The sequence below is a fragment of the Centropristis striata genome, chromosome 9, assembly GCF_030273125.1.
Source record: "Centropristis striata isolate RG_2023a ecotype Rhode Island chromosome 9, C.striata_1.0, whole genome shotgun sequence".
NCBI lineage: Eukaryota > Metazoa > Chordata > Actinopteri > Perciformes > Serranidae > Centropristis > Centropristis striata.
In genome coordinates, this window is record NC_081525.1 from 16014675 (window position 1) to 16041690 (window position 27016).

General features: G+C 38.6%; 2 protein-coding genes across 2 annotated transcripts; one reads left to right on the top strand and one right to left on the bottom strand.

Moving 5' to 3' along the window:
* Nucleotides 1–480: 480 nt before the first annotated feature.
* Nucleotides 481–8544, bottom strand: zgc:103559 (Allantoinase, mitochondrial). The gene is made up of 11 exons (XM_059341456.1): nucleotides 8264–8544; nucleotides 8004–8155; nucleotides 7438–7552; nucleotides 7200–7346; nucleotides 7066–7111; nucleotides 5936–6029; nucleotides 5649–5835; nucleotides 5424–5562; nucleotides 1911–2083; nucleotides 963–995; nucleotides 481–671 (listed from the first exon to the last, which is right to left on the bottom strand). Exons 1-11 carry the CDS (start codon nucleotides 8408–8410, stop codon nucleotides 522–524), a joined length of 1383 nt encoding a protein of 460 aa, XP_059197439.1. The 5' UTR covers nucleotides 8411–8544; the 3' UTR covers nucleotides 481–521.
* Nucleotides 8545–11202: 2658 nt separating this feature from the next.
* Nucleotides 11203–25241, top strand: LOC131978078 (tetratricopeptide repeat protein 39C-like). The gene is made up of 14 exons (XM_059341587.1): nucleotides 11203–11714; nucleotides 12715–12763; nucleotides 13757–13885; nucleotides 16302–16416; nucleotides 17767–18127; nucleotides 19690–19858; nucleotides 20700–20793; nucleotides 20887–20994; nucleotides 21082–21191; nucleotides 21291–21414; nucleotides 21502–21599; nucleotides 22201–22305; nucleotides 22420–22458; nucleotides 22583–25241. The coding sequence occupies exons 1-14, from the start codon at nucleotides 11569–11571 to the stop codon at nucleotides 22670–22672; spliced, it is 1737 nt and encodes a 578-aa protein (XP_059197570.1). The 5' UTR covers nucleotides 11203–11568; the 3' UTR covers nucleotides 22673–25241.
* The last annotated feature ends 1775 nt before the right edge of the window (nucleotides 25242–27016 follow it).

The following is a 27016-nucleotide window of genomic DNA, read 5'->3' on the forward strand; positions in this document are numbered from 1 at the left end:
GCTGGTGATTAGAAATAATGCAGGTATAAGCCACTTCCAGGTGTTGCCACTTGGGCCAGTGTCATCAATTATAGCCCCCCTAAAAGATTCAGATTTTTTAAAATTGATTATGAAGTACCAGTAAATGGCATTTTGGAATGATTATTTAATTTTGATGTGTTATAGCGCACTAACTTTGTCTCAAAGACCTGAAAAAGAAGGTTATATTTAATGAGTATGTATTTGTTTTGTATTTGTTCTAGTTCAACATTTTTAGTTGATAATTGGCAGTTAAATCAAATTTCTGACACTATTATAAGGTTATAAAAAGTGTTAAATATCTCTTTAACCAGCAAGTGTTTGCAATTTTAATATAAATGCAAATTGTAATATAAAAGTGTGTAGACAATAAAATGTAATGAAAAGCATTCATTAGGTGTGAGAGGGATTACGAAAACAACATGGTGCACTTTTACACAGATTCAGACAACACAATAATTGAGATATGTTGAGATTTTATTACAATTTATGGTTATTGTGCTTCACAGCTGGGCTTGATTTCTCCTCTGAGGGATGAGGAGATGTTTCCCCAGAGGCTCGGGGCAGAAGGAGCCTTCTCTGTACACCAGCCGCCCCCGGACGATGGTGCAACACACTACTCCTCGCAGTGTGATGCCGAGGTAAGGAGTTATCTGCACGCACGCACACACACACACACACACACGCACACAATGAGATGCTTAGCCACAATAAAATTAAATTAATTAAATTAAAATTACATTTACTCAAGTACTGTACTTAAGTAATTTAAAGGTACTTGTACTTTACTTCAGTGTTTCCATTTTACGTAACTTTATACTTCTACTCCACTACATTTTGAGGCAAATATTGTACTTACTCCACTGCAGTTAGCTGGCAGCTTAAGTTACTTTTCAGAGTCGAGATTTAATCGTCATACCATGTGCTCATTTCAAGTGCTTTACCTTGTTTTTATGATGTATGCTTGCTTCTTTAATCTGCAAAGTGTGATAGAAAATGGAATGAATACAATGAAGTACATATATTTTCTTTGTCTTAAATGTGTAAGCAGATTTAAGGTGTTTATTTACAATGCATATAAAAAGTATTCACCCCCCTTGGATGTTTTCACCCTTGTGAATGTGGCTTTTTCACATGAAATCATGGTCAATATAATTTAGACTTTTTTGTCTGGTCACTCTGTGGAATGTCCAGCGAGTTGCTTTTAAAGGGGGTGAATATTTATGCAATAATTTATCTTACCTTATATAATTTTAATTAATTGACATTATTTTGTAAAAGAAATCTGTTTTCTACGACTGCGTATTAGGCCAATTATGAAAAAAAAAAAAACGAGGGGAAGGGGGAAATATTTTTAGAAAAAGTCGCAAATTCATGAGATTAAAGTTGTAAATCTACGAGAAAAAAGGTCAAAGATTTACGATATTAAAAGTGGCAAATCTACGGGAAAAAAGTAGCAGATTTATGAGAAAAAAGTCGGAAAAATAGGCTAGTGCTTTGTTTTTTAAAGGTACTACATCGTCACATTTCATTCGGGATGTCTCCCGCTTTTTCATACAAAACACAATTTTTCGGACTTTTTTTCTCAAATCTGCTACTTTTTTCCTGCAAATTTGCCACTTTTAATCTCGTAAATGTGCGACTTTTTCTCAAAATATTACCCCCCTCCCACGGTCTGTATTTTTATTTGATTTTTTTTTTCATACTTGGCCCTAATACGCCGTCGTAGTTTTCACTTTGATATTAAAGAGGATTCTTTTGCAAATTCTTGTCAGAAAAGCAAAATAATATTGACCATGATTCCATGTATAAAAACAACAAAAGGGTGAAACATCCAAGGGGGGGTGAATACTTTTTATAGGCAGCTTATATTATAGATTCGTTATACAAACTTCAAATTCTCTCTCTGGGTCCCATATGACCAAGTCAGCATCATATCCGGGTGCGAGGGTGCCCTTCTGGTCATCGAGACGACTCAGCTGGGCTGTTTTCTGGCTGAGGAGTCTCACCACATCAGACAGCTGGAAGCCTCTCTTACTGGCTGAACTCCAGAACAGAGGCAGACCTGCGAATGGTTAAAAATAAGTGTAGAGATAAGGTGGCCTGTAGAGATCTGAGAGTTGACACCATAAATATTTATGAGGTTGTTCATAGTTTGTCTCCTGCAATCATTTTATTCTTTGGGTAGAATCACATCAGGAGGTAGTTAACATTGTGAATCAGTCTGTTGTCAGACTTTGACCACTCACTCTGTCTCTGTCTATGTCTGAACAGTAAATGATTGTTCTGTCCTTAGCTCTTGTTTACCTCCCTGTGAACTTCACCCAGTGTGGCTGATTGTCAGAAGGATTATGAGTAGGAGGAGGGAAGGAGGGAGGGAGCAACTAATCCGCCCTAAAAGAACATTTGCATATAAATTCCCTTTAACATTGCACAGACCGAAGTTGAAGTGGTGCATTTTATCCGGTGTCTCCTTCAGCTGAAGAGCAAGAGAGGATTTGTCATGTGGAGACAAATCCTGGAGCTGCTCCATAGACAGTAAATAATGTGAAAACTGCCTGGATGACTCTTTGACAGCAGCCGCGGAAATTGTGATGTGATGCTGCCTGGTGCTGGTGCATTATCCGGTTTACAGCTCAAAGCCTGACACTCATTAGAATGTAAATTCACAAACAAAATCCGCACATTATGAGTATGTAAGTGTGACCTCACATCTCCCAAATCACTCATCAGTTCAATGAATCATTCTTGGAATTAAATCAGGTCACCGATTACCAGTCGGATGTATGTATGGGACACTGATGAGTCCATGACCTTTGACACAGAGCATGATGATGTCACGTCAAACATATTATAGTCCCCAGGGGTTAGGAAAGTGTGAGAAGTCATGGACAAAGTAAAGTTTATACACTGCTTCGCATTAATCTGTAAATATTGTAGCTTTTTACTGAGTTGACTTGAGCTTGAGCTGGTTGAGTGCAACCTGGTGGCAAAACAAGCTGTAAACACAACACTGACATATTATTGCCTTAAAACCACAGACTGTATAAGAAATAGTGGATGTAGTAACTGTGGCGTCACCAGTGGTGGTAAAAGTATTCAGATCCCTTACCTAAGCAAAAGTACTAATACAACACTCTGAAATTACTCCACTACAAGTAAAAGTCCTGCATTCAAAACTTCCTGAAGTAAAAGAACAAAAGTATCAGCATCAAAATGTTCTTAAAGTATTAAAAGTAAAAGTACTTGTTATGCAGAATGGACCCACTCAGATTGTTTTATATATTCTGAATATATTATTACAGTATTTGTATTAATGCTTTTAAGTAAGCAGTGTCCTAATATTGTAAAGACGGGGCTCATTTAGTTACTTAATATACTGTTATGAGATTTACTTAAAAAAATGTCTAATTACTTTAAATTGATCATATGTTTTATGTTAAATCTAAACCTGTAAAGTAACTAAAGCTGTCAACTAAATATAGTGGAGTAAAAGGTACAATATTTGCCTCTAAATGTAGTGGAGTAGAAGTATAAAGCTACATAAAATGGAAATACTCAAGTAAAGTACAAGTACCTAAAAATTGTACTTAAGAACAGTACTTAAGTTAGTGTACTTACTTTAGTGTCGCCATGTTGGGTTTTTTGCAACCAGCGTAGTGCATAATGGTTCGGGAGCCAGAATTAATTTATGTATAGGGTAATGCTAGTGCTAACTAGAAAGCTTTGTTAGAGAGGGACAATCATTTCTCAAATACAGAAAAAAACAGCCAAATCCTTAGAGTGGCTTTTAGTCCAACCAAACACTAAAGAAGACATTTTTCCTCCCTCCTATTCACATTGGCTCAGAGACATGATATCCTGCATGAATCTAGAGAAGATTAGGTACACTATTTGGGGATCGGAGAACAAATTCTACTATAATTCTTCTATAAGAGACCCTCAACAATAATTTCTGAGTACCCCCCCCTTTTTTTAAATTTAATTTATTTTGTTTATTTTGTTTTGTATTAGTATTATTATTTTCTGTTACTTATTTATTTATTTTCTTCCATCTTTTTCTTTCTTCCATGTATTTCATCCCTTTGGTTGTTAATCCTTTTTTTTTTTTTAATGTATTATTTATATTTATATATATGTAGATGTATATGTGTATGTGTATATACTGTATATATATCCATATACATGCATCAGTGGCTGTATATGTATACGTTCGGATGTTTGGGCAGTTGTTTGTGTTGTATAATGGGTGGATGTTGTACAAAAAAATCAAAAATTTTCTTCCTGTACAGTGACTGTCTTATACATACTTTGTCATCAATAAAAAGAACATTGGGAAAAAAAAGAAAAAAAGAAGACATTTTCAAGCAACCAAAATGTTAAACTTAGAAATTTTACCCCTTCACAGTGTGTTTTCAGTTTAAAGACGAAACCACAGAATGTACTGTTAGAGACCTGTCGAGTAAATCCTGCTTTATACTGTATTTTACTCTAAATCGGACCATAATTTACAAAATGAACATAATGCTGTGTAAAGGAAAACTTGAAACTAACAATTTAGAACATAAACTCATTAGGAAAATGTTTACTGAGGTGATAAAACATATGAGAAGTAGGCTCATTTTCTTATTCACTTGTATACTAACTGACTTCTTTTTGCAACCAGTGGTGTCGCCTCCTGCTGGTCAATAGATAGACTTCAAGGTTTAATGCACAATTCAGAGCTTTTAGTTGGACATGCAGTTTATGAGAGCAATTTTGGGCCATAAAATGAAAAATATTGGCTGAAAGATGTTAAACACTCAAGGAACTGAAGAAAGTGGCACTACTACATGTCACTAAAAGCAACTCCTTTCACATTACAACCACTGTTGTTAAAAATATTGATAGGTGTACCTTTAATTTTTATTTTGATTGACATTAACTTGTCAATTATATTTGCTACGTTGTCGTTTTATGGCATAATTTTGTTTGCCCTTATGCAATTCTATATACCAAGTAAGATAAATTGCACAGTAGCCATCAGGAGGTCTGCATCTCCCAGTGATAACAAACTACCAGTCTTTTTATTTAGCTGCTTGTATTTATTGTTTCTATGATATGACATGAATGCAGCATTGTGGTAACACTTCCATTCAGTGATCATAGTTTTTGAAATGCATGTTGGGACCTTTAGGGAGCTGAAAATCCAATGCACTTAAGTAATGTGGCAATAGGACATCCTAGAAAATGTAAAACTGGAGAACTGGTTGACACGCAGCTATTTAGGGAGATATGTGGAATATAACAATGTAATGTTTTGAGTTTTTCATTAGCAGTCATGTTTGGGCTACAGTTTTGATCATTGCTCCAATGAATAAAAAAATATTGTCTATTGTAAGTATGGTTTTCACATGTTAAGTTACCAAATTGTAGAGAAGAAATTCCTCCCCACGCCTCAGTGAAGTCTCCATTATCCAGTTTCTTCAGGTCAGGGGTGCAGGGGGAGTGATCAGACACCACCATGTCGATCTGCCCAGCTTTTAGTGCAGACCATAACTGCTCCTGTGTGCACAAAATAAAAAATCATCAGCTTGTAATCGAAGAGTAATAGTCAGACTTTCATTTCCTGTGCATCCTCCTATGTTTACCTGGTTAACAGATCCTCTGATGGGGGGGCAGCACTTGAACTGTGTGGCCCCTGCAGGTATGTTCTCTGCACTGAGGCTGAGGTAGTGGTGTGTAGTCTCCACTGTCAAGGGGGCTCCGGCCTGCCGTGCCTCCTGGATCAGTGTTAATGGCTTCGCAGAGGACAGGTGAACTATATGGCACCGCACCCTAAAGCAGAGTTAGAGTAAAGAGAGTTAGCTCATTGCTACATATTCAGAATGATCAAGTATAATAACATGGTTATTTGTCGCCACGCTGATGTTCTTACTGGTACTGGAGGCAGAGTTCTGTGACGGTGCGAATTGCCTCTATCTCCATGACATCTGGTCTGGACTGCAGAAAGGTGGAGTAGTGACGAGGGTCTAATATGGAGAGTGATGTGGTGTTTATTCCAAACAGAGCAGGGCAGGATATCAGAATAATATACTATGGTAATATGAACATTGATGCATGAATTGGCAGATACAGTCATGGAAAAAAATATTAGACCCTTGTTTTCTTCAATTTAATGCTCATTTTAATGCCTGGTACAACTAAAGGTACATTTGTTTGGACAAATATAATGATAACAACAATATGGCTCATAAGAGTTTAATGTGATAGCTGATATCTAGCCATTTTCCATGGTTTTCTTGATAATGATTTTGGTTATTATGAAGAAAACCATGGATCAGCTCTTAAATTAAACTCTTATGAGCCATTTCTGTTGCGATAGTTAAATATGTCAAAACAAATGTACCTTTAGTTGTACCATGCATTAAAATGAACAAGAAACTGAAGGGGTGGTCTAATATTTTTTTCCATGACTGTATATACAACTACCGGAAATGCTGCTATTTATTGGCCCTAAAAGTAAAGTAATGCCATTTTCCAACCGATGCACTTCAACTCAACAAATCTCATATCTTGACAAATTTTTAGTTGATTTTCTCATTAGCTCACATACTTAAAGTTACTACAAGGAACGTTAATTTTGTGTTGATTTTGGCGGGTCCAAAATCAGTAGTGTTTCCATTAACACCACTGCCTCATGTCGTAAAGATCTGCAGTTGCCAGACTCCCTTTAGAAAACCTATTATTTTACTGCAGCAAGGTCTTACAGTCTGTCTTCCTCAGTCCTGGTTCTTGTTCTCCCGTGCTTCCCTCCAGTGTGCCCAGCAGTACAACCTGGGCCTCCACAGCATGGTGTCAATGTTGGGTCTCAGGAAGTGGGTAGTGAACTCCAATATTCTTTTTGCTGCTCTTGTTTACTTATGTAGGTCATGTAGAGGCATCCATATTAAATTGAGACTGTTAAATAACCAATTTAAAAAGTCCTCGTCATAACTTTAACAGCTACTGCAACTAACAATGTAATGGCACAAAAAGATCTATTGAATGCTCTTAAATTATCGTTACCACCGTTTTCCTCTGTTGTCTGCTTAACGTCCATCTCTGCATGAAACTAAAGGAGACAAAGCAGAAGATATTTCAGTTACATTCTTGCATTTTATTTGGGCATGTAGTGGATGATGTTGCACGTGGCGATTTACCAGCAGGACACTTCCCGTGCCTTGCAGCTGCTTCATGGCCGCATGTAGATCACAGTCAGTCACATGGGGGAATTCCTCCACCCCACTATGGATGAGAAAACACTTGAAGCCAGCCACTCCTGCCTGGATCATGGGCCGAAGTTCTAGCTATTTAGGGGAGACATCCGTTGTTTGTGTTTAGTCATATTTTAGCAAAGTCTGGCTGAGAATGTGTTTTGTCCAAGCTGTTCCACTGTACCTGATTGCCAGGAATCACACCTCCCCAGAAGGCTGTGTCCACAAAACACTTCCCTGTTGCCTCCTGCAGCTTCTCGTGAAAGTTTCCAAGTGTGGTAGTTGGAGGGATGCTATTTCTGTGGGAAATACTTATTTTTGATACCATTTTGATGCTCATACTTTTCTACTTTTACTTAGTAAGTTTTGAATGCAGGACTTTTGCTTGTACTGGAGTAATACTTACAGTGTAGTATTAGTACTTTTACTTAAGTAAGGGATCTGAATACTTTTTCCACCACTGGTTATCACATGGAAACGAATGGCAAATTGAGAAGATTTCGCTTTTTCTTCTCTTTTTTTTTTTTTTTTTTTACATAAAATCACAAATATAAGCCTGAGATCCACAGTATATACACCACTACTGTGTTAATATTACCAATGTTGTCTTCCAGCACATTTAATCTTTGCCTGAGGAGGACATTTATCTCACACTCTGTTTACCCTGCAACCTTTACCCTCCAACGCTGACTTCCCAAGGTCAGACAGTGGCTTTTATATTGATTTTGTGAGGGGGCGTGTCCAACTCACAGTGGCATGTCCACAATGGTCGTCACCCCTCCAGCTGCAGCAGCCCTGGTGGCGGTCCAGAAACCCTCCCAGGAGGTGCGGCCTGGTTCATTTACATGCACATGGCAATCTACAATACCTGGCATCACCACACTGTCACCCACATCCAACACCTGCCAAGTGCAAATAATTATGAGTGTTAAATCAATGCATAGAAAGATATCTCTCACCGGCTCTCTCAAAATATATCCATTTTAAGAATCCAAAATCAGCCAGCTTACCTCACAGGCAACATCCACAGGAAAGTCCCTGTTTGAGAGTATTTGATGGATCATCCCATCCTTTATTATGATGACAGCAGGACGGACTTGGTCACCAAGCAGCACCCGCTGACTCCTCACAGCAGTAACCGTTGATCCGAGCTCCATGTCTGTCTTTATTGAGAGTTAATGAATACGATAGACTCTCCTAACTCTGCATGGCAGGTCAGCAGCGAAGTGCTGAGGCACCACCCCCTGCTAAACAGTCCAAAGGATAACCATTTGTTGACATTACTGTCTGTATTACATGCTGGATTTTAGATCCAACCATGTACAGCAAGTTAGATTATTCTTCACATGCAAGAATCAGTGCTGGGGAAGTTTGCAGAAATGCCAACAAATGGGATCATGTTTGAGGTTTAATCATGAACCTCAGCTTGTGACATTCTGAAATTGAATACACAATGTGCATAGATTGATTACTGAATAGGCCTCACAGGTACATCCCAGGGGCCAAAATGACACTTGAAGAGGCATGCACCACTAGGAAATAATTAAAATACATAAAATGACTGGAAAGGCATACAAAGAGAGCCTACAAGAGAGCTAAAGAGACCACAATACATATAACAAAAAGGCAAAACAACCACAGACAAAAACTGCACAAAACCAGAGAGATATGTAACATCTATGAAGATATACAAAAAGATTATTAAGAGACAAAAACAGCTGCTAAGTGACACAAAACATCTACAAATAGACCAATTACTCCAGTTATTACTGTACCTAAGTACAGTTTGAGGTATGTGTACTTTACTTGAGTAATTCAATTTTATGTAACTTCATACTTCTATTCCACTTTATTTTGAAGCAAATATTGTACTTACTTTTTTTTTTTTAATTAAACCTCATTACAGTATATTAAGTAGTTATAATGAGCACTATCTTTACAGAATGAAAAGGCTGCTTACATAAATGCATTCATTCATTATCCGTAACTGCTTATCTGCACTCGGGTCGCGGGGGGCTGGAGCCTATCCCAGATGACATTGGGCGAGAGGCGGGGTACACCCTGGACAGGTCGCCAGACTGTCACAGTGCTGACACATAGAGACAGACAATCACGCTCTCATTCACTCCTACGGAGGAAGCCAGAGTACCCAGTGAGGTACTCTGGCTTCCTCTGTGCAAACTCCACACAGAAGAGCAGCAGGCTGGAGTTGAACCAGCGACCCTCATTATGTGAGGCAAGAGTGCTAACCACTACAGTACCATGCAGCCCCACATATGCATCAATACAAATAATAAATTTAGATATTTAGAATATATATCTAGTACTTTTACTTTTGATACTTTAAGTACATTTTGATGCTGATACTTTTGTACTTTTACTGAAGTTAGTTTTGAATGCAGGACTTTTACTTGTAGTGGAGTAATATCACAGTGGTATTAGTACTTCTACTTAAAGCCACTGGAAACGTAACTTCTAATCGTAAAATGCACACTCGGTACCAAAGATTAGTGTATCCTAGACCTAGAGCATCTAAAAAAGTCTGATTGAAAATTAAATTCCATTACTATCAGAAAACGTAGTTCAAAAAACGTCTTCTTTTGGCATTTAGATCATTTCTCAGGACTATGTGGGCGTGGCCAGTCATTGTTTTGATTTACATATTCAAGACCCGCCTATAACCAGTGGTGGAAAGTAACTAAGTACTTTTACTCAAGTACTGTACTTAAGTACAATTTTGAGGTACTTGTACTTTACTTGAGTATTTCCATTTTATGTCACTTTATACTTCTACTCCACTACATTTTGAGGCAAATATTGTACTTTTTACTCCACTACATTTAGCTGACAGCTTTAGTTACTTTTCACTCGAGGTTTAACATAAAAAACACAATAAATTTAGGTGATTAGACACTTTTAAATAAACCTCATAACAGAATATTAAGTAGTCAATATGAGCCCTACCTTGAGAAAATTAAAACGCTGTATACATAAATGCATCAATAATAATAATATAATATGATATTTGGAATATATAAAACAATCTAAGTGGCTCCATTCTGCATAACAAGTACTTTTACTTTTGATACTTTAAGTACATTTTGATGCTGATACTTTTGTACTTTCACTTAAGTACATTTTGAATGCAGGACTTTTACTTGTAGTGGAGTAATTTCACAGTGTGGTATTAGTACTTTTACTTAAGTAAGAGATCTGAATACTTTTTCCACCTCTGCCTATAACAAACAAACTCCGTCCAAAAACAGAACTTTGGCGCAAGATCTGAATACTACTTCCACTACTGAAAGAGACTGAAAAAGACTAGATACAGAGAGACTACGAAGACTCTAAACAACAACACAGAGATGCAAAACGACTACAAAAGAGAAAAAAAGACAAAAAGAGTCACAAAAGCACAGATAGATATCGACGACGATCGTGTTGAGAGGTGTTTTTTTTTTTTACATGTCTGTATATGTCTGCATAGGTGGGTGGATCTCAAATAAACACTCATTTTGTACTCATCAACCGCGGATCGCACGATGATAATATGCAAGCATGCAGGCAGATGAGTAGCCTATTGAAAACCTATTCAAGAAAAAGAATAAAATCAAGTTTAGCTGCAGATCTGCCTCGCTTCTCCTCACCTGTCATTCCTGAGCGAGTCTGCAGGCAGGCGGCTCAGTCTGCGCATCCATTGGCTGGCTGTGTGCGGACAGGGCTGGGTCTGTGAGCCTGTGGGTGCGGAGGGGAGTGTGTGAGCGATGGAAGCTGACAGGATGCAGCTTCGCCTCAGCGGGCCCCACCATCCCTCCATCCTCCCGGCGATGCGCGGTGCGTTATGACGCCAGGCCGTTTGACGAGTACATTACGTGGGTCTGGCAGAGCAGCACAGCAGCCTGGATCCTCGTTATGTAATGCATCTGATGCTGCTGCACGGCAGAGAGTATAGCAGGGGGGGAAACTGACGGATGGCTGATTTAGTGACAAATAACGGCGCGGTGGCTTATGACTGAACGTCTGCAGAACGATGATAAGTATATATCGCTGGGGTGCAGTGTGAGTGAGCCCGTCTGGGCAGCAGTGGCCTATCCCTGAGGTGCACAGACGTCTGGAGTCTGCGGAAGCTGCACTGCCTTTTTTTTTTTCCTTCTTCTTTTCTTTAGCTGATCAGAGGCGCGTCTCTGTTTTAAATTTGTCCCCTACATCAGTGGAAATCAACCAATGCGGGTTTGTTTCAGAGAAGAAACAGGTTCGTGTTTTGTTCATTATTGCACTGGTTTGATCCAACAGCCACTGCGCTGTAGTATAAACAATGGCGGGTCCCGAGCAGTCCCAGCAGCAGCAGCAGGTAGAGGAGAAGGCAGAGCACATAGATGATGCTGAGATGGCCCTGCAAGGTATTAACATGCTGCTCAACAACGGATTCAAAGAGAGCGACGAGCTGTTCAGGAGATACAGGTAATTAATTACACTATGCTTCATCCCCATAATAATGTCTTAAACTATATTGCATGGCTAAATCTATAATATCACTCTATTATTACTCCAAGAAAAATGGTACAAGTGGCTAAAACTCAAAGTGAAATTCAAAACCAATGGGTACAGCATGTACTAGGCCTATATAAACAGTGAAAATATTTTATATAACAGTATAGTTCAAATAAGAGTAAGATTATGTGGCCTCCTGGTGTCTGTCTTACCTGTCATACTGTAGACCACCTTCTCACAGAGTGGTGACATTTTAATCATGGAGACAAGTTGTAGCATTATTATGCACCTTAGTGACCAGAATGTGGAATATTCACTTCATGGCTTTATCTAAGGTTGTTTTGGACACTTGATTTTGTAGGTTGTTACTTATCTGCACATCAAATAGATTTTTGTACAAAGCATGTATTTTGGAGAATTTTGCCTTTCAAAAAATAAATAATAATTTGATCCCAACTGATATGGGACTTTGGAGACCATTGCTGATTTTAGAGAGGGAAAAAAATAAATTACATTTTTTAAAACTGGAATGGAATTGGACCTTCGTTTTCTTTTAAGGATTGTGTTCTGACTTTATTTATTTGTTACTAAATCACCCCAAGCATTGTTTTCTGCATTCAGTGCTCTGTTAAAAAAAGTTTCATTTCCATGCATATTGGACAACATATACACTGATACTGATAGATACCAAAAATAGTATGAGGTGGATACCCCACATCAAACACACAGATAGTAGCCACACTCCTGACATCAGTTGTGACAGCTGAACATGGGGACTGGAGCTGCACCTGCTCCTGTGCACGCCATGTCTGTGCCTGCTGGAGAACTCACCATCCACGACTCCTTTCAAAAATGCATATGACTCATTCTCTTTGGCTATCTGGGTGCTGAGACAGAAGTGTGAGATTGAGATTACAATTTTAAACCGAATATTTAACTCTTTAATTTCTTCCTCCTGTTCTCTGTGTAGGACCCAGAGCCCACTGATGAGCTTCGGGGCCAGTTTCGTCAGTTTCCTGGTGAGCTCTCTTTCAGCTGGTTATAGAATAATTAAACAAAATGCCATAAGGAAATAATAAGTTAGTGTTAGGAAATGGCATAACAGTGATGAAGATAATTTGGTATAGCAGCGGAGTTCGATCCGAGCTGATACAGTCACAGTTAATAAGGAAAGCAACCAGCCAGCCACTATCACCTGGAATAACCCAATCTGTCAGATTTGTTGCTATCATTGTCACCACTGGCATCCTCTGCATTGCTTTTCCATCCATTAACATAATGGATGCATCTTCCTCTCGAGAACAGTGCTGCTCTTGCAGAGAAGCACATTACTGTAACGCTGCGTCCATCAGCAGTGGGAGAGTGAGATTTCACACACACAAACACACACACACACACACACACAAACACACACACGGTCGCTTGTCCTCGTGATGACACTCACACACGATGAAGCCAGAGATGATGTCATCCTCTGTCCCCAGATGCTAAATGGTGCTGAAGTCAGTGGGGGTGGTGACATCTGACCATGGTGGTGTGGTGGGCTTTCATACATGCACAGGCATCATTAAAATGCAGCGTAAATGGAGAAAATGGCTTGGTTATACAAGAGAATATCAAAATGTGAATCCACAATCTCATCTCTAAATGTCACTCAAATATCACTGAATTTTGTACTGCCTACTTCAGTGATGTGTGATTATTTGCTCACTTATTCAAGGTGATCTTAAGAGGTTTTAAAGAGAAGATTCTTTTGATCATGTCACCTCCAAACACTCAGCTGTACAGATGTCGCTGCGTTCCTCCATTCATTGTTATGCAGAAAGAGCCCTTTGTCCTTTTCAAGTGTATTACATAACACGCCTTCCCTCTTGTTACATGATGTGTCTATTTGTCAGCTAGTGCAAGCATAGGTCTGCTCTGTACAACAAGATCATCTAATAATGTAATAGGTCACTGCTTTTTTTAAAACTTAGGATGAACAAAATGTTATTTTCCGCATTGCGTTGCAGAACGCCATGATGACATTCGAGGAGGAGAAGATGCAGACGGCCTGTGACGACCTGAGGACCACTGAGAAGCTTTGTGAGAGCGACAGCGCCGGGGTCATAGAGACAATCAGAAACAAGATTAAAAAAAGTGTGAGTGCAAAACGATGGACAATTCAAACATCACAACCCTGATTCAAAATAAGTTGGAATACGTAAAATGTGAATAAAACACATGTGAATAGTCACTATATTCAATGTTTTACCTTATCATCAAACAATCCTTAGTCTGAATTTAATGCCACCAACACTTTCCAAAGAAGTTTGGACAGCAGCATCAAAAGACTGGAAAAGTTGTGGATGCTCCAAAAACACCTGTTTGGAACATTCAAGTAATAATAATAAGTAACAGTTGATACAGGTGCATCTTAATACATTAGAATATGATGGTAGTTCAAGTCAAATAGCCCCAACCAAGTATTGAGTGCATATAGATGGACATACTTTTCAGAGGCCAACATTTCCATATTAAACATACTTTTTAAAATTGGTCTTTGTAATAATCAATTTTTTTGAGACACTGAATTTTAGGTGTTCATTAAACGTAACCCATAATCATTATAATTAAAAGAAATTAAATAAATTATGACATGAAATGTTTCATTCTCTGTGTAATGGATCTATATATCTATCTATATATCTATGTGTAATTTCCACTTTTTGAATTGAATTACTGATATAAATAAACTTTTCTATGATATTCTAATTTATTCAGATGCACCTGTAGTCTCATCATCATCATCCTAAACCAAGTGGCTGTATGTGCACTGTGATCTTTTCCACCAGTTCTTTCCATTTTGATCGATCTTCTGCAGTTCTTGTTGCATTATATGGTGTCATATTTCAATTTTATCCTGCGATGCAATGGAGGACGCGGTTGTTGTTAACCTGGGCCATGACCGATCTGGTATGTGGTTGTCTGGTGTAATCATAATAATAGAAAAAGATAATCTGGTGGTGTCCATCCCCTCTACAGATGTGGATGGACGTTGACTCTTGATGAGCTCATCCGCCCTTTGACAGGTCTTATTTTTCCATCCTGCTGGGTGTCCACCCACCCTCCTCATCAAATTAAACCTGATTAGGTAGACGGTTTAGTCGCGGACAACTCCACAAGCTAATGCAAGACAAGGATGCTTGGTTCCTTGAGGTGTTAATCCACCCATACCTTAGCATAGTTTCATGATTAGGTATTAAAAAGGGCCGTCTTTAAAATGCTCAGTTGTTTACAAACGAGGATGGAGACAGATAACCATTTTGTGAAAAAACTGAATGGACAAATAAGGACTTTAAGAACAAAGTTTCTCAATGCACATTGCAAGGATTTTAGAAATTTTAGCATCTACAATCCATAAAATCAATAAAAGATCTGCAGAAATTTCTGTTAACCCCAAAAATCCACGGGCCCGTCCACATCGCGTCATGTCATCACGAGTAATGCACGGCCATTATCGTCAATGTGTCAACCTCCACCGGCTCCGTAGTGCTCCGTTTCAGATGCGTCCCAGACGCGTCTCAACACTTGGACATGTGTGCACTACGCGTCTATTTTTGATGCTCGACGCGAGCAGCACGCTTCAGGCTGGACAGAGAGCGGATCATTCTGACAGGAAGTCAGACAGAAATTGCAGAGCGAATTCAGTCATTTTTCAAATTAAACACCATGAGCAGACTCCGGGTTGTATTTTTTATGTCGCTAGATAAACATTTCATTCACGTAGCTTATAACTGTAGTTTAAACAGTCAGTACAAAGACACAAAGCTTTCATTCACATAGCTTTTAACTGTAATTTAGGCAGTAAATAGAAGTACACAGGCTATGGCATAAAAGGTATGAAACATCAATAAACACAAAATAAATCACACACAAAAAAGACATTTAACTACATAGCCTACTTACAAACAGTAGAAGAGCAAATATTTAAAGAAAATTATCAAATCAGCAAGTAAACACTGTCAGACAAAAGGTAGATGCTGTGGCGCATGCAGGACGCGCCGCTTCTTAAACGATTCCTGTGGGTGTTGATGCCATGTGAAGGACGGACCAACTACGCAACGCGCCGCAGTAGGGCCCGGTGGACTTAAGCAGCAAGACTGAAAACTGACACTGGTTGCCCGTGAAGAGTGCAGGTACTAGAGCGGCCTGGCATCCTCCTATCAAAGTTTAGAATAACAAAAGTTGATATAAAGTTTACACATTTAGATTTTTCTTGTGTGAACAAATAGGATCCCATCATCTCTTAATATCACAGCCAGAACAGGCTGCTGTTGAAATAACAATGTTTATATCCTCGGCATCAGGCCTAATGATGCAGGCAGCGGTGAGATCATGCCAAACCCACTCACAGATTTAATTAGTGCCTCTGTGAAATGTAATCAACAAACTGAGTGAGGAGTGTGGGGGCTGTCTCGCAGCTATGGGTCATTTAGGAAACTGGCTGCCAGCGACTGGGCGAAGTTACAGGTTGGGTGTGATACCGCATAGTGAATGTGTGTGTTTGTGTTACAGATGGACTCTCAGAGGTCAGGCGTGGTGGTGGTGGACCGCCTACAGAGACAGATTATTGTCGCTGACTGTCAGGTGTACCTCGCTGTGCTGTCCTTCGTCAAACAAGAACTTTCAGGTAATCAAATCAAACCCACGAGACAGAGAGTGTGACCTTAAATGTCTGTCTCTCATGGCAACCAGTTTTTGAGGCATTATGTCATCATTGCGGTGTTTGTCTGGATGACTGATGAGCATTTATATAAATCCTTGTGAATGGTGTAACTAGAAAACAAGACCGGATAGAAATGTCAGACGGTGCAGAACAGACTACCTGATTTTAGGCCGACAGGGGAGTTATGATATTCATCTATGCCCATTCTGTGTTAGTGTGCGCTCCATTCTATTTAGGTATTCAATTAAATGCTAGAATCCAGTATGACTTTAACCATTTGGAGTCTTGGGCTATTTTGTCCTTTTTTGGGTCCTTTTCATTCTGCCACTTGTTTACCATGGCATGTTGGTCAGCCTTTTTCACCACAACCTCACCTACACTCACCAGCCACTCACCGGGGAAGAAAGGTGGTGCCAGACGGGCTGGTATGAGTATTTCACAAACTGCTGATCACACAAAACCATCTTTAGGGTTTACAGAGAATGGTCCGAAAAAGAGAAAATATCCAGAGAGCCTTGATGCCTTGTTGATGCCAGAGGTCAGAGGAGAATGGCCAAACTGGTTCAACAGTTACTCAGATAAACACTGGTTACAGCCAAGATATGCAGAAGAGCATCTCTGAACCACAACCTTGAAGCAGATGGGCTACAGCAGCAGAACACCCCACAGCCACTTTATTAGGTACACCTTGCTAGTTAATAAAGTGGCTGGTGTATCTGACCTAATAAGTATCTCTCATTTTGGCTTACCTCAACATTTTGAACACAAATAGACCCCCAAAAACCCAGCAATCAAGAATTTTTAATGTTGAGGTAAAATGAGACTATCTCTGGATTTACTTTGCCTATCATCAAACAAAAACTGGCATCGAGTTTCAAGCCAATACTTTAGGGGGATTGTTGATGGCGGGGCTCAACATTGCTTCGTTTTCACATTGTGACATCATGAAGAAGTAATGCACTGGCATTTTCATGGACTCCAGAGGGTTAAAGAGAGACTAGGTGTACCACATTTATAAAATTCTCTAAGCTGTAAATCCTGCAAACAACTGCCTATATTGATTAAAAGCAAAGAATTAATTGTAATTTAGAAGACAGAGAGATGCACCAAAGTGGAGGACCAACAGACCTACTGACATCGCCGACCCTAGAGCACCACTGACAGTATGGCTAAAAAAAGAATCATCAGACTAATTAATCAGGAATATGCTCATCAGTTGCAGCCCTTTTTATAGAACATAATGCTCTCATCTCAGCTCCATTACAAAAAAAATCCCTCATCAAAAGCATCTTGTTTTCTTCGTTCCAATAACAGCTTATATCAAAGGAGGCTGGATTCTACGTAAGGCGTGGAAAATGTACAATAAGTGCCACAGTGACATCAGCCAGCTGCAGGAGGCCTGTCAGCGGAGGTCCTCTGTCCACCAGGAGTCCCTTTCAACGGACAACGCCAACCACAACGCTCCAGTGGAGAACTGCGTGACGACCGAGGCCCTGGATCGCCTCAAGGGCTCCGTCAGCTTCGGCTACGGCCTCTTCCACCTGTGCATCTCCATGGTACCGCCACACCTGCTCAAGATCATCAACCTGCTGGGTTTCCCTGGTGACCGTCACCAGGGCCTGTCCTCCCTTATGTATGCGAGTGAGAGCAAGGACATGAAGGCACCGCTAGCTACGTGAGTAGACAGATAAAGTCACTACAATTAGACACAATACATGTGTATACTAGGGATGCTTTTTTTTAATCCAATGAATTTTGCTGATCTTGGCACTCATTTTTTCGAGCATTCTCTCAGAGAACCGTTTGCTTTCAGTGTTATACAATAGTGATTCGAATTCGTATTCAAAATTCAAATTCAAAATTACTTTATTTATCCCTGAGGGGAAATTCAGTTAGTCTGTTAGCTCCTGAAGAATTATACAGTCTGATGGCTGTAGGAGCGAAGGATCTTTTGAATCTCTCCGTCCTGCAACGGAGAGAGAGGAGCCGTCCACTGCTGTTTTTTTGGTCCATAAAGGTTTTGTGTAGCGGATGATCTGGGTATTTCAAGATGGCCTTGAACATCTTGACAGGTCATCTCTCCACCACCTCCTCCAGTGTGTCCAACCTGGCTCCAACCACAGAACCAGCTCTTTAGACCAGTCTGTCCAACCGCCTTGCATCTCTGTGTCTGATGTTGCCTCCCCAGCAGACTGCAGCATAAAACAACACACTACCACCACAGACTGATAAAACATCTGCAGCGTCTTACTACAGATGTCAAAAGATCTGAGCTTCCTTAAGAAAAAGAGGTGGCTCTGCCCCTTTTTTTGTGTCTCTGATAATGGCAGTATTATATAATATATTTCAATTAAGGTAGGTTGTTGTTTCACATGTTTAAAAAAAAGGGCATGGACATGGTTCACATACTAATGTGCAACCTTTAACCTGTCATCAACTGCTTTTTGTTCAAGGGTGAACTTTTAAGGTCAGCTAGTGTCATAAAGGTCGGCAAACTGTAAACTAAACTTTTGACAGCAGGTTAAAGGTCACACATTAGTATGTGAACCATGTCTATGCCCTTTTTTTATTTACATGTGAACTCACAGACTGCATATTTGAAGCAGACACTGCCACTGTGACATCACCCCTTGCTTTGTGGACTACTGTTTTGAAGCCTTGGTTTTAGCATTTTAGCTGTCGCCATCTTGCTTTTTGGAGCCAGAAGTGACCGTATTTGGAGGATTGGAGAGGGTGGAACTAAATTAGCAGCTAGTGCTACACTAGTTAGCTATCTTGGTTAGCAAGGGTGCTAAATTGAAAGAATGAGACCATGAACTCATTAGGAAAATGTTTACTGAGGTAATAAATCAAGTGAGAAGTAGGCTTATTTTCTCATAGACTTCCATTCACCTTATGTGACCCTGCCCATTTTTCTCTCCCAGTTCAAAGGCAATTATATTTATTCTTCTGGTTTTCAAGTTAAGAGCTTTTAGCCTCCTTCTGGCAGTTATAGTAATGACAAAAACACTGTTCACATTATGCTTTTTTTTATCAGCTCGTCTCTCACAGCACAGGCAGCTCAGAAAAGTTGGTGCAACTTTCCAAATAGGCATTGGATAAATTGATCATATATTTGAAATCTAAATGGTTACTATATATTAGCCTTTTCCTCAAATTCAGTGTTACCGATTTAAATTAGGCCTCAGATTCTAAATGTCAGACTAACTGAGTTCATTCTCCTGTTGTGCTGCTCAGGTTGGCCCTCTTGTGGTATCACACAGTAGTGCTGCCTTTCTTTGCTCTGGATGGCTCTGATACACATGAGGGGCTGCTGGAGGCCAAAGCTATTCTGCAGAGAAAGTCTGTGGTTTACCCCAACTCATCCCTCTTCATGTTCTTTAAAGGACGGGTTCACAGGCTAGAGGTATGTGCAGCAGGCTGAGGCTTCAGTGACATACTTTGTGTTAGTAATGCTGGTTAAAGATATTAAATAGAAAATATACAAACATTTTTCCCCCCTTTTCTTATTTTACAGTAGAATCTGAAAATATGTTCCATCAGCAGTCTATATGGAAAGCTAGTAGATGAAAAATTGAAAAATCCTGTAATTCATTATAATGAGAAGCTTTCTTGAAATAATAACTTGGTTTCTCTAAATAATGACTTAGTATCTCGAAATAATGACACATTTCTTGAAATATTAGTTTTTCAAAATAGTGACTTTGTATCAAAAATAATGACTTTGTATCAAAATAATGAATTTGTATCAAAATAATGACTTTGTATCAAAATAATGACTTAGTATCAAAATAGTGACTTTGTATCAAAATAATAAGTGTTTATCTCAAAATTGCGACTTTATATAAAAATAATGACTTAGTATCAGAATAATAACTTTGTATCAGAATACTGATTTAGTATCTAAATAATGACTTAGCATCAAAAAAATGACTTAGTATCTCAAAATTATGACTTAATATATCAAAAATGATACCAAGTTAATATTTTATTTGAGTCATTATTTTGAGAAAGTTTCTCATTATTCTGACACACAGGATCTTTTTTTTCATTACATTGGCGATAATGTGCATCTATAACTATTTGTTGAAACGCATATAATAAATATGCAAGTAAAATGGTTCATAAACTCACCAACATTTAATCCACCATCTATTTATCTTGCTCTGTCATTCAACACGTGTGCGTGTGTGTCTAACATGACGACTGTTACCTGTCGGTGTGTGTGCTTTCTCCTCTGTCCCCAGTGCCATATCAACAGTGCTTTGGCCTGTTTCCATGATGCATTAGAGCTTGCATCAGACCAAAGAGAGATCCAGCATGTGTGTCTCTATGAGATTGGTACGTGTTTCATCAGGTTAGTTGTGACATACTTGCATTTGATGTAGAGTACAGGGAGGGATTCATTGTACTGCCTGCTTGTCTTTGTTTCAGGTTGGTGTAGCATGATAGAGATGAATTTTGAAGATGCGTACAGGTCGTTTGAAAGGCTGAAGAATGAGTCGCGTTGGTCGCAGTGCTACTATGCCTACTTAACCGGCGGTAAGCCTGTCACACATTAACATATGCTCACAGTGCTGGGATGTTTCTACTTTATATTTTATATAATCTTTCTTTGTGTTTTTCCAGTGTGCCAGGGTGCTGCGGGTGACCTGGATGGAGCGAGCGGAGTTTTCAAAGATGTTCAGAAGCTGTTCAAGAGAAAAAATAACCAGATAGAGCAGTTTGCTGTCAAAAGGGTAAGGCTTTGCTGCAGATTTTGTTCCTCTTTTTTTCTTCAAAAGTCATCACAAGTCTGTCACAAATGTTTTACCTCTCTGTTTGATTCCAATCTGCAGGCTGAGAGATTGAGAAAGATCTCGCCCACCAGAGAGCTATGCATCCTCGGTGTAATTGAAGTGCTGTATCTGTGGAAAGCCCTTCCAAACTGCTCCTCATCGAAACTGCAGATAATGAATCAGGGTGAATGTAACCTTCATTATGCATAACAACTGCAGACGAAGATTTAATTTTACCCTGTGTGATAGATTCCTCTTTATGTCTGTTCAGTGTTACAGAGTTTAGACGAGGCTTCGTGCAGAGGCCTGAAAAACCTTCTTCTTGGTTCCATCCACAAATGTCATGGAAATATGAGGGATGCTATTCAGGTATCAGTCTACATTTACTAAATGACTTTGCAGTTAATCAGTGGCGGTTATAGACCAATTTTACTGTGGGGGCCGGGAAGGGCCAGTGTTTAATCAGAGGGGAACATTAAAAAACGGCAAAGATGATATTTAAGCATTCAAAACCTTTATTTTAGATTATTTAAAAATCTCATTTAAGTTTATTTAGAAGATACAAATACTTTGATTGAAACAATAAGACTTACCAACAATAACAATTATTTTTGCACGACATGACATTTCTCATTTTTGTGCACAATAACTTTTTTTATTTTGTTTTATTTTCTTATTGCACAATTAAACTATTATATATGAAACATTTATACTATATATAATGTACACATTCTGGGTTCCTTTTGTGTACAATGAGATATTGTTTGAACAAAAAATAGGTAAGAATTGTTCCTTTGTTCATCGTTGTAAATCGATCATTTTATTATTAATTGACACAGGGGCCATAGCAGCGGCCAAGGGCTTCTTCACAGGGGCAGTGGCCCCTGTAGGCCCCTATGTAGAACCGCCACTGCAGTTAATCCACACTTTGAATGTTACTCACTCTCCTAACCATGTTATCTGTCATCAGTCATTCCAACTGGCTGCTAGAGATGAGTACGGACGAGCAATCAACTCGTACATTCAGCCCTATGCTGTCTATGAGCTTGGATGTATACTCCTTGCCAAACAGGAGGTCAGTCTGCTGCACACAGCATTCACATTTTTATTCATTCACATTTTTATTTGGATTGTACAAAGGTGACAACATGCTCAGTTATAATGTGGTCTTTTTTATATTGTAATCCAGACTGTGGGGAAGGGGAGATCATTACTACTTCAAGCCAAGGTAAAATATTTGCATATCAATCATCTATCATAAAAGATATTTTAATTTGACGGTTACCAATGCATTACATGTTTTAAGATACTTATCTGTCTGTCTGTCTGTCTGTCTGTCTGTCATGTTTCAGGAGGATTTTACAGGCTACGACTTTGAGAACAGGCTTCATGTCCGCATCCATTCAGCTCTGGCTACTTTGAAGGAAGTAGTGCCTCAGTGACTCTAGGAAGGGAAGCTACAATTGCTAAAGCTATGCCCATGGCGTTTTAAGTTTTAAGCCATTCAAAATCACTGTTTGGCATCCCAGTGAACAGACTCCTGTGTTTTTCATTGTTTAATGATTTGGGGAAATACACTTGTTATCCTAACCAGTCAGATTGATATAAAGTGTCATCTCTGTGCATTTTGTATGGAGATATAATATGGCATGTGCTCATAATAGCTTCGGACAATGTAGATAGAAATGGCTAGGCTAGCTGTGGCTAGCGAATTAAAATCAATAGCTAAAACTTAGACTGTCTTGTTAGTCTTGTTAACTTTTGTACACTACAAAGCAATTGCTGGTGACATAACTATTTCAGTTGCTTGGGGGAAAAAACCTAGATTGTATAAAAGAAGTGGAGGTAGGTTTGTGGGCTACTGTTTTGAAGCCTCAAGACTAGTGTTAGCTGGTGCGCTAGCACTAACTTAGATGCTAATTTTGGCTAGTGAAAAACAGGGTTCTTACTGAAAAAACAAACAAAATCAGCGACTCCTTAGTGTCTGTAAGTTCAGCCCAATGCTGAACTAGAAAACAGACAACGTAAATGTTGCAATTAACTTTCATGGACGAAAAATACATTATTAAACATGTGCACTGTGGTAGGTACTTCAATCAATCACAAGGTAGCCATTCCCTTAAGCATACCCTTTTTATTGTCTGTTTTTACTCTAAATTAAACTGTAATTTGGGAAATGAACATCATGCTATATTAAAAAATACTTGAAACAAACAATTGAGACCATAAACAAATGTTTACTGAGGTCATAAAACAAGTGAGAAGTAGGCTTATTTTCTCATAGACTTCTATACAATCTGACATTCTTTTTGCAACCAGTGGAGTCAAACCCTGGCCTGTTCTAAAGAGAATATACACAGAGATGAAATTAATATCTCAATCTTGACCCGAGGCAAAACAACAAACAAGCATATATTCCCAAATCCCTAACTGTTCTTTTAAGTGTTTTCTGCACCCAAATGTATTAGCTAGCTAGTAACAATTTCCTCATTGTGTATTTGGAGGACTTCAGTAATGCCTCCCCTTATCCCCCTGCAGTGATTAATTCAGCACATAAAAGTAACATTTTAATGAGATCATATTTCCCCTTAATGGTAACTTCACAATGAGTAATAAAAGGTACAGTTATTAGTGTTTTTCACAGTCTTTAGAAACATGCAGATGACATTTGAGCAGCTTCAAAAATAATCACATATCATGAAAAAAAGATAAATATTAGTCAATTTAATATTTGAATTTATATATTCTTACAAAGGACTCATGGGGTTATTTTATTCAGTGGCTATTAGATATGTAGTGCTTTTCCTAATTCAATTTTCAGACATCTGCTTGTCAAACTGCAAATAATTTTGAATCATATCACAAAGGGGCCACTTACTATATTCACAATAGAAATAAACTGACAAACTTGTAGTCGAATTAGTAACCATGGGAGCAGTTAAACGACTTATTAAAAAAATGTCACTAGTCACCTTAAATCACATATAGTTACTCAACAACTTGGCTTCTGTGAGTTAGTTATTCACATTAAAGTAGTTAGACATCATACATAATTGAGAAATCACCACACTTCACAATGCCCTGATGTTTTTTTTATGTGGAAACACCGGGCATTGATCCTGTGCACTATGCATGGTATGGCAGGGTAACAGTGGCTTTAAGACTGTATTGAAGTCAAATGTACCTGTATGTCCATCCCTGCAAATAATACGTATATAAAGTATTTTAATACAGTACATTCTGTACTGTAATGTTACCATTGAAAGGTGCTGTTAAATGTCAGCCTAATAAACATATATTACTAGTGACTTATTTTAATAGTGTTTTAGTGATATAAGCTTTTGAATTAGTCCATAATAGTGATAAGTTTATTTACTACATAAATATAGTGTCATTTACAGTATGCTTTTTATTTTTATTTGAATCCTGTGGTGACCAGCAGGACAGACTGCAGTGTTGTGATCAAGCCGATTCAAAAGTACGACCTTGAATTGGACAAAATAATATTTCTGTGATAAGAGTCATTTTCACAAACTTTCTTAACACAGTTCCACACTGTACATACAAATCATTCTGTGCAGGGTATTGCCTTTTAATCAATGAGCACTCTATTTGTCATGCGAGCAATATAAGTGAAAAGAGGGCATCTTACAGCCATTTACAGAGGCTTTCAACAATGACTATCTGTGTTTTTCATCCCATGTTCAAGGTTGTGGACATATAGATTTGTTTTTGCTCATGCTTAAACTGGTTTCACAAAGCCAGTCATCCCTTGTGGCTGTGATGGATGTAAACTGTGGTAAATGTTGAGGTGACCACTGTCTAAGTGGTCGTTGCAAGTAACGTATAACGGTGAAATGTCAGTAACCTACCTGCTGTACCAAATACTTCTGTCACTGAGAGATTTTTTTTCCTTTTGTCATGAGATTTTTGTTGAAATTGCGGTTACATGTCAGGATGATGGTGTTTCCAATGTGTCACTGAATTCTACAATAAACTGTTCTCCATTGATCAGACCAGACGTGGTGTTTTTCTTTGAAAGTGCTGTTTTTTTGGAAATTGGACGGTTGGTATTATGTCTAAAGTGGCAGGCAAGGAATGATAATGTGCAGAAATTCACATGGAAAACACTTATATCCAACCCACTCAGGGTAAAAAACAATCTAACCATAAATCACAAAGTTATCTATCACTTGAAATCAGTTTCCTATGCCAGAAAGACACCACAGGTCTGATGTCCAGGAAATGAGGAACATTTGCCCTGAAGTATTGGCTACTATGAGACAACAGAGGACACTGACAGTGAGTAATGAGCCAACTAAAAATGGTATTCTTTTGACATGACAATAAAACAAAGGTTCTGAGCTGATGACTCAGACAGAGCTTTATTGTATCTTTTCAATTGAGCAAAAACAGTTAATGTACAGCCCTGTGTTGTACAGCATCACCCTGTTAAAAATAATGGCCTAACTCATTTTTTCAAGTTTTGCAGGAAACACAAAAAACTTCACCAAAAGTGTAACATATGACATTTATCGATCATTTCACTCAAAAAGGATGTAACGAAGGATGGCTATTGGCATAGTAATAACACTCTGTGTAAATTATGGAGAAATAAATGACTTTGTGACTTAAGCAAGATATGGTAACACTTTATTTTGAAGGTGTCAGAGTCACACAAGCCTGTCATAAACATGACATGACAAGTATCATGAGCATTAATGTTACTTCAAAGTGTCATTCATGTTCATGACACATCCCATGTCATGTTTATGACATGTTTACGCTCATGTCACTCTTATGTAGACACCTTCAAAATAAAGTGTTACCATATCTTGCTTAAGTCACAAAAGCATGTTCAAAAAAAATGCCTAAGTCACATTTTATTTTGACTTAGGCATACTAAATCCGACTAAGTCACACAATTGACATAGGCCATTATCTTAAAGGGGTAAAATCACATGATCTGATCAACTGAGTATGTAGGCGATTTTACCATAGGTGGCCAGCGTCATGAGGAGATGATTTAGGCAAAAAAAAAAACAATTTTGACAAAAAATTACTTAAGTGATTATTTTAACAGTGTGACGATATATCAAAATTCAACAGGCCATTATGCACTTGTTTTATTCCAATCTTTGTAGCATTTTGTGAATGGGCAACCTACCTTGCAGAGGTATTACTCCAAAAACACTCACTAAAACAGCGCTGGTTGCTCCATGGCTACTGACAGTCCTGGAGGCTTGACGGGCATAGCAACAGTAACTAAGAGGGCGGAGCTTTGTGGTTGTTTATCCACAGTGTCCATTTATCTTTATTCCACCAGGGGGAGCTTATCTCACAGGCAACATCCCACACCATGATTCTGATGACAGCAGAGCAGACACCACAACAAGCGCTCTGAGCAAGGTCACAATACCCAGGGATGGAAAGAAAGTATGTTTTAATCACATACTGTATTTGAGTACATCTGATTCATACCTCTTCTCCATTACATTTCACAAGGTACTTTTTACGCCACTACATTTATTTGACTGGTCAGGTTCTTTCAGAATCAGATTATTAATGCAAATGATAATCAACAAAGGCTGATGTATTATAATTATTGTCATGATTATTATTTTTAATAATTTGATAATGAATTAACTGATTAAGCAATGCATATAATCAATAATAAAAATTGGGCTACATGTTCTCCCCGTGGGTTCTCATCGGGTACTACGGCTTCCTCCCACAGTCCAAAAACATGCACTTAGGTATAATTGGTGACTCTAAATTGCCTGTAG

Bases quoted from the DNA above. Each gene is read 5' to 3' on its own strand.
- zgc:103559 (XM_059341456.1), bottom strand. From the start codon at position 8,410: ATGGAGCTCGGATCAACGGTTACTGCTGTGAGGAGTCAGCGGGTGCTG. The intron at 6,030-7,065 runs GTAACGATAATT...TCTCCATATTAG, and splicing joins GACAACAGAGGAAAACGGTG to ACCCTCGTCACTACTCCACC. The intron at 2,084-5,423 runs GTAACTTAACAT...AACCATTCGCAG, and splicing joins AATTTCTTCTCTACAATTTG to GTCTGCCTCTGTTCTGGAGT.
- LOC131978078 (XM_059341587.1), top strand. From the start codon at position 11,569: ATGGCGGGTCCCGAGCAGTCCCAGCAGCAGCAGCAGGTAGAGGAGAAG. The intron at 12,764-13,756 runs GTGAGCTCTCTT...ATTGCGTTGCAG, and splicing joins CCAGTTTCGTCAGTTTCCTG to AACGCCATGATGACATTCGA. The intron at 18,128-19,689 runs GTGAGTAGACAG...TGTGCTGCTCAG, and splicing joins ATGAAGGCACCGCTAGCTAC to GTTGGCCCTCTTGTGGTATC.